The 8,027-nt window shown below is 40.8% G+C and overlaps 1 protein-coding gene across 1 annotated transcript; it reads right to left on the bottom strand.

Moving 5' to 3' along the window:
• Positions 1-1,995: 1,995 nt before the first annotated feature.
• On the bottom strand, positions 1,996-7,807 carry LOC133890868 (alpha-L-arabinofuranosidase 1-like). Its single transcript, XM_062331489.1, has 17 exons — positions 7,594-7,807; positions 7,332-7,386; positions 6,947-7,158; positions 6,656-6,777; positions 6,417-6,570; positions 5,771-5,840; positions 5,536-5,681; positions 5,409-5,454; positions 5,279-5,331; positions 4,408-4,552; positions 3,927-4,045; positions 3,775-3,846; positions 3,584-3,687; positions 3,212-3,268; positions 2,787-2,985; positions 2,562-2,705; positions 1,996-2,378 (listed from the first exon to the last, which is right to left on the bottom strand). The coding sequence occupies exons 1-17, from the start codon at positions 7,774-7,776 to the stop codon at positions 2,259-2,261; spliced, it is 2,001 nt and encodes a 666-aa protein (XP_062187473.1). The 5' UTR covers positions 7,777-7,807; the 3' UTR covers positions 1,996-2,258.
• Between the last annotated feature and the right edge of the window lie 220 nt (positions 7,808-8,027).

Genomic DNA, 8,027 nt, shown 5'->3' on the forward strand with positions numbered 1-8,027 from the left:
GACAAAGGCTGGAACCACGGTGATGGTTGCAGTGATGATAGAGACCGTGGTGATGGCAAGGGTCGTGGTGATGGCCGTGGTGGTGATGGCAGCAACCGTCCTGATGGTGATGGTAGGAAGCATGGTGATGCTAGGGAGGATACTGACGGTGTGCATGGCCGGATCCTTCAACGACCAGGAGGGAAAGCAAACTGACATTGGCCGACATGAGAAAGGCAAAGGGTCCAAATTCAGAGACAATGTTGAGCAAGGCAAAAAGGGCAAGAAGAAGAAGCTTGTGATCTGTTACGAGATTTGTGAGGAGGAACATTTTACTCCTACTTGCCCCTTGCTGCATGGCCCGAAATCAGCGGCAACTTTCTATGGTTTCGCTGAGGATGGATTGGGTTTCTTCCAAATACCTTACAAAGGGGATGCAAAGATACCTAAAAAGGAGTCAGCTACGCCTTTGATTCACATCACGGAAGGGATGGTACCTGCTAACTTGGTGAAAGCGGAGTTGGAACGGCTGATCCCTGTAAAATGGCAATGGAATGTTCAGGAATACAGTAAAAATATGTATGTGGTGCTTTTCCCATGTAGAGTAGAACTCCAACGGATGATTGTGATCAAGAAAGTTAGGACTGACAACAATGAATGTGTCATGACTTTTGAGGAATGGGAATAAAAAATTGAGCCTACGGACTATCTGTAGAAGGTTTGGGTTAAGGTGTATAGAGTACCTTTTCAGATACGCTCTTTCTTACCTTTGTGGGTTGTTGGTACTATCCTTGGTGCCACCCAAAAGGTTGATATGGTGACCACTAGGAACACTGGAGTGTTGCGTCTCCTGGTTGCCATAACGGATGCTAAACATATCCCAGACGCGACTAATATTGTGGTTGATGATGGCATTTACGAGATTTTTTTTCAAGGTTGAATCAGTTTTTAGTGGTGGTGGCGGGGCTGCTAACATAGATTCATTTGAAGGAGATGACAACATGGAAGACCCGAAAGACAAAGAGAATTACAAAGATGTCGATAGAGATCCTAAACGCTCGAAAACAATTGATAAAGAGGACTCTCCAAAAACATATGACATTACTCACAAGGAGGATGCTATGTAGGAAGAAGTGCAAAATTTGCATCCGATGGATGGATTGGACACCATTGACAGTGTCAATGCCGAGGTTATGCCTTTTGCAGGGGTTGGTTCTGTTGTCCTGATAAGGAGTACATGGAAGCTCTTGTTGATGAGGCTATCTCAACAGCTGTAGAGTCTCTTCTTCATCAGGTAGCTGACCGAGTGATTGAGGAAGCTGATGACATTTTGAGGGATTATGATTTGATGCATGTGGAGAATAAATTGTTCAATGACTCGGTCATGGATGGTAAGATTACTGTTGGGCAGGAAGAGCATATGGATTTGCCTCTTTTTGCTACGGTTCAGGAATCAGGTGAACCTTCACTGTGCTTGGACAGTCTAGGAGATGATGATGTGGAGGTTCAGGGTGTGACAAGTCTGGGAAGGCTTGTGGATAGGGCAGCGGACACCAGCTTGGTTGCTACTGTCACTGCCATGTCATCTCAGGTGGCAGTGGTGAGTGGCCATCCGAAATCGGCGAACAATGGCTCCATCATCTGCTTGTTGGTTGAGCCCAGGCAGGAGCTGCCGGTTGCAGATCACGGTGGCTCCCTGGTGGATGCCGCAATCTCGTCTCTGGAGCGGATCGAGTGGGTGCCGGCTGCATCAGCATCAACAGTACACCAGATCATTTCAAATTTTGCGGCTAAACTGAAAACCTACATCGTCAGCATCAGCAGTACACCGGATCATTTGATAAAGCCAATTTTCCAAGCACCGAATAATCCGGTGAGAATAAATCACATGGACTCAGAGAAAATCATTCTAATTATATTCTTCTTCAACTCGAGTTAGTCATCAACGAGAACAAGCATCAACAAATACATATTAATCAAGTCCAACTCAGCTCAAATATTGTCGATGACTCATTACACATATCAACAAGGCACTTATCCACTTGATTTCTCAAGTTAGAAACTTTAACCATTAATATACATAAAAATTATATTAGAACATTTGTAATGAAAAGTACTTTCAAATGACTATATTTTTAGTAAATTTGGATAACAAATATATACTTAGAAAAAACAACAGTTAAATGCATGTATTGGAGACCGAATGTTGTCGTAAACTATAAGTAAAAAGAAGGAAGATAGTATTATATTTCCTCTTCGTATCACTAATACTACTTTCTTCACATGCTGGAATGCTTGCTTGGTTCCAGCAGCAGATCAAATGAGGTGAGGGAGTACGGGCTCACGGACACATCCATCTGCTGCTTCGCGTTCGCTATCGGGCTCGACACCGGCGCCACCTGCACAATTTCACGAAACAATTTTGCAGCAAACGTTACAGTCTACTACCAAATTAAACACACACACAGAGAGAGAGAGAGAGAGAGAGAGAGAGAGAGAGAGAGAGAGAGAGAGAGAGAGAGGAACAGCTAGAATATATCATCGCAATAATTTTGCTTTTCGCATCGATTGAGTGCACCAACCTTCTCTGGCTGCTGGAAGGAGTTCTCATCAAGTGGCCCACTAGATGTAAGGACCGTCGTTGTCGATCCAGAGTTCTTGATGCCGTTCGCCAGTCCCGCTACAGATATGTTGAGATCCACAGCTCCGCTGCCGAAATTGACCACCTGCAAGCGAATTGACACGCTTGGTCATTTCTTCTTTTACATCTGTCAGATTGCGCTGGAACTTGAAAACAAGAAGATTACCTTTATTTTGAGGTAAGTGCTCTTGTCTTTCGTATTCTGCCAAGTGATGGCAGATGCAACCAGCTGATCATAGTTGGAGATCTGAATGGTCGTAGGATGAAGGGTGGCACCACTTGAATCCTTGAAGAAATGTAGCATCCAATAATTTGGGCATCCATAGTGCTGCCACGAGTTGAAGACGATGGCATCTGGGCTCCACCTTTTCACACATTTAAAAAAAAAATCATGTGGGTTATTCAAGTACATGGCAGAATGAAAATTTGAATAGTTCTTTGATTTGCACAGACCATGTTACTATTCATTGTGGAGGAAATCAGCTGATTAACAGAATGCTGGTTTCTCTTCAAAATAAGTGGAAGAAGAAAAGGAGACTTAAATTATAACATGTTGCTTAGAAACTTGCTCTTAAGGTGTTCAGTCCTTACCTGCGATCATTGTCATTTACAAAAAGTGGTGCGCAGCTTGCCATCTCGACCACGTCACTGCAGTAGAACAATCAGGCAAACACTTAGGTTTACAGTGTTTTTTTTTAAACGAAAAAGCGTTGCAATGGAACTGGCCACTAGTGCAAATGCCAGACAGTGCAGGCTGGATATGGCATACGCTATGCATGTTTCCCTACCATTTGATGTCTCTAGACGTTTTATATCATTCTTATCATACATCGATATTTTTAGGAAATTTGAATCATTGGTATCATGCATCAAATTAGCAGCCACAAGGAACAAAAGAATGAGACCCTAAGACCCTAAACATACAGTAGAACTCTGCAATCGGGAAGAATGAGTATAGATAACCTGTTTCTTTCCAGTCCAATGAGAAATGCAGCTTCTGCTAGTGCTGCTACCAGTGTTCCTTTGCCAGCATCATTTCCAGTTACAGCGTACTCACTAACAATTGCCTAAAGAGCCACAGTGTTTCCCCATCATTTTTAAGAATGAACTTTGGGATAAAACATTGCAGATGTACGGAGAGCATCAGAACAAACCTTCGGCGCGCCACGTGGTGTGTTGTCAAACATACTAGTTCTGGAGAACATATCACTAGAAGAGGTGTAAACCTGCCGCAGAGATGAAGTTTTTAGCAATCATCAAGACAAATTTGCTGAAGCAAGCAAGGAGCATAACATAGAGACATTACATGAACGTCATACAGATCGGCAGGGTTGGATGGCGAAATAGTTGACCTATCACAACTCGATACGATGTTGATGTCTGGGTAGGCAGCTTTAATCGCAGAATAGAACTTTTGGTAATTGCCTATTAAATAAAAAAAACAAACAGCATGAGCTTTTCCTGCTTTACGCACAATAGAACATAAAAGACACACTGAATTATCTACTTACACATCAAAAGATACATGACTAAAAAGTAGAACCTACACTATGCATAACTGATATGAAGAAAAAGCACTGATATACCAACATGCCAAATCATGTGGGTTCATGTGTAATGTAACTATTAGATTAACTTTCTACCATTCAAGTGTAGGAGTGTAATGAATGGAGTTTGGATTTCTTTGTTTTCTTCCTTTCAAAGTGCAATCTCCCAACTCTTGATGCATTGTAAATGAGTTCTTGGTGTGAAACTAGGACGAAAGGGTATACAACTGAATTATAAACCTCTGTAGTAGAGCATCCAACATTCTTGATTCCCTATTGAAACATAATCAAGCTTAAAGGGTTCTGGGTGTCCCATTGCCGCACGAACTGAACCCCATGGCGTCTTGGGTCCTCCCCTAGCAAACTCGATACCATCAACAACATCCTGAAATAGCACAAGCATAAACAATATGCAGGAAATGGCAACAAGGTGGCGATGAAAAAGATTCAAGAAATTTGAGTCAGCTTGAAAAAAGAAGTACATATGAAATCAATAATTTTCGCACTGGAAGTCCCGAAAATGGGTATCATGGGCATGAGATCGAGTGAATTAGGGAATAGACACAAGTAACAGTGATCTCACCGCCTTGTCCAACTAAAACAATACTACTTGGCTACCTCACATGCCCCCACCAAAACATCGAAATGATGTTTGGTAAATTCAACAAAACATCAACTATTGAGATCGAAAACACAGCTTCCGCAAAAAATTGTGTGGCTTGCTTGTTAAAGCTTGCGAGTTGTAAACTGTGCTTTCATAAAACAGTTATCTTTCCAGTTATTGTTGCCTTGTGGTCACAGAACAATAGTCACTTGTTGAACAAGATCACGTTGCCCTCGGCATAGAGATTGAACATGTTCCTATGTCCTTGTAATTTGTTGTCAGGAAAAAAAGGTGTACTTGCAATGCTTTCATGATCTGTTGAACTTAAGTGAACAAAAGAGAACGATTGCACGCATTTTTAATTTCCAGCTAAATTAACAAAAAAATTGTCAAAAAGGTGAATTAAAGAAATAGACACCGAGGATTTTCTTGTGTTCATTAGGTTACCCAGTCATATTCCACTCTTTATCAAAGGAAGATTTGACCAAATAGCATGCAAGAAAATACCTTAACCAATGATGCAATTATTGCAGTAGAAATTTCTTCATTCTGGCTTGCTCCTGGATTATTAAAAAGAATTTGGTAACATAAATCAAGTGATAGATAGACCTCAAATATCTGAGGAGACTGAAATTACCATCATTGACCACCCAAACTGGGGAAGCACCAAGGTCTTCGGCCAACTACAGTAAAGAAATATCAATACAAAGTATATTTGGGTTTGATAAATCTTAGGTTCAGAGTGAAGTAACATGTTTAACTACCTGAAGGAACTCGAAAAATCCAAGTCCATCATCAGTCCAGTATCCCCAGGCATCATTAAAGTGACCAGCTCTTTGCTCCCATGGTCCCACAGTTTCACTCCACCGAAATGCATTTCGTAGATAATTTCCCATGGCATAGTTACCGCCTAAAACATGTTAGGTATATATCATCAAAATAAGTACAGTGTTTAACTTGACTTAAGACGTAGTGTAAGAAATATCAAAGATGATAAACCTGGAAACTTGAGAAACTGAGGCTGGAGATTGGCCAACATAGAAGCAAGATCTTTCCGAAAACCATGCCCCTAAGACAAAATCGTAAGTAAAAGGTCAAGCGATCCATGGAAATTACCTATGTAATTGGACCAGCTGCAACCGGTTAAAAAATATTTTATTCCACTAGTCAAAAGTAAGTGTCAATCAAGAACGTGTGCACTAAAACTATTCTAACTTTGGCAAACAATATATTTATTAACATTTTGATATCTCATATAAAAATGATATGGGTAGAGTTGTCTTGAGGAAAAATTGTAAAAACACAATTTAATTAAGTTTAACAAATATGTTATATTAAAAATAATTAATCAAAGCTATGTATCGCAGAATGTGTCGACATTCAAAATAACACTTAGAGTAGAAGAGTATCATCACTTCATAGGAATTTGTTGTCTTATGGATCCCCCAGAGAAAAATATAGCTCCCCTTATAGAATCTGACTTATCTAATAACGTGGGGGGTACTCATCAAAATTGTTAGTAGGGCACTAGCATTTATCGATGTATGCGCAAAGGTTGCAGCAGAACTGCACAGGGTGTAGATATAGCAAATATTTCCACAAAAAATAGAGAACATAAAAGCAGAAGTGAATAGTAGTAGTATACCATGTAAGTGTCCATTGGCATAACTGATATTTGATCAAGCCAAATTACCCCGCTTTTATTTGTTGTCAGTTGAAGCCTTGAGTTGGTGTTATTTTGACTGGATTTCAAATGAAATTCTATCTTTGTCCACTTGGCGAAGGCCTTCTTGCTACCTCTGAAAGCGTGATGAAAAATAATGTAATTATTACATGAATATGAACGCGTTCATGCTAACAACATTAACAGGAAGATAACATTACGTGATGGTATGAGCAGAGAGCTTTTTTAGACCATCAGAGCTTGTCAATGAAACAGTCAAGGACACTGTGTCGGATGACCTAATATGCAGGCTCACCTTATAAACCTTCCCTTTCTCAATGTTCTGGAAAACAGAGAGCAACACATGACAATTAAGGTAGAAAACAGTTACTTGACCTTTCAGACCAAGCTGAAACTGTCACATCAGCTCCGCAAGATTATAGGTCCAATATGCTTGCTATATTTGTTCCAAAAATAAAATCATGGATAAATATATAAGGAAAATACCATACCATGCCCCAGTAACCAGGATTATAGACCCCAACACCTCCGGATGGGCAGACATTAGTTCCTTTAGAATCACAAAGAACTTCCATTCGAAGTGCAACAGGATTACGTTCAAAGCATGATGTCCGGTCAGTTCCGACGATGATACTTGATTCATTCCCAATTATCAGCCATGGATCAATATTTGAAGGTGTATTCGGCCCACCAGCCTCAAAACCTGGACGTAACTTTATGAGAGCTTACACACATTAAGCAAAACAAAAAGGGAAGTAGAGAAATGGACACTTCAATTCACACTTCGATGCAATCTAAAAAAAGTAGAAATTTGTCAGGCATAAATGTACAACTAAAATAGCCCTTAACTAAGTAATACTATATGCTTTTCGTTACCTCTGTTGCTTACGAGCTCTGCCCACAGCCCACCAGCCCCAGCATGGTTGATCTCCTACAAGTAGAACCAGAAATTTGTTCTTATCTTGTTAGAACTAACTATTATCAAGATTGGTTTCTCAGCAGAAAAGCCTAAAGATTTATTCCACAACTGTGGTTCCAAACTTGGAAATATCGATGTGCCACCAGATTAATTGTGACAAAGTCCAGTTTTTATGAGTCGCATTTTGACAAGCAGTCATTGGCGTTAACAGATTCTCACCTCGAAAAAGATACCGAACATCTTTTCAGGGATGTTCCTTGCATTCTGCGGCGAGGCATCCACGCTCAGCTGCCCAGTTTGGGTTTGGCCAAGCACACACCGAGCAGACAATGCCCAGCAGAGGGCACACACAGCAACCAGTGCGTGGAGCAAGGAGGCAGCATACGCTCTCTGCACACCCATTGTGGCTGTGAGTTTTGTATACGCCCTTAGTGAGTAAACACGCAGCTCAGAATCGAAGAGCATCTCTATCTATATAGACAAGACACGCTAAGGTAGTTTTACAAGAAGACAACGAAGCATGCAAAAGTAGTTGCAAGAGTGGAAGCAAAGACAGCAAAGAGAAGAAGAAGATGAGAGACGAAGATAACAACAGACAGGGACTTGAGCATTCTGTTTGAAGCTTACTTCTCCGTTCCTTCCTGTACTACATC

This window comes from Phragmites australis, chromosome 14 (genome assembly GCF_958298935.1).
Source record: "Phragmites australis chromosome 14, lpPhrAust1.1, whole genome shotgun sequence".
Taxonomy (NCBI): Eukaryota; Viridiplantae; Streptophyta; class Magnoliopsida; order Poales; family Poaceae; genus Phragmites; species Phragmites australis.

Bases quoted from the DNA above. Each gene is read 5' to 3' on its own strand.
- LOC133890868 (XM_062331489.1), bottom strand. From the start codon at position 7,776: ATGGGTGTGCAGAGAGCGTATGCTGCCTCCTTGCTCCACGCACTGGTT. The intron at 7,159-7,331 runs GTAACGAAAAGC...AGTTACGTCCAG, and splicing joins AGAGCTCGTAAGCAACAGAG to GTTTTGAGGCTGGTGGGCCG. The intron at 5,455-5,535 runs GTAGTTAAACAT...TCTTTACTGTAG, and splicing joins GATTTTTCGAGTTCCTTCAG to TTGGCCGAAGACCTTGGTGC.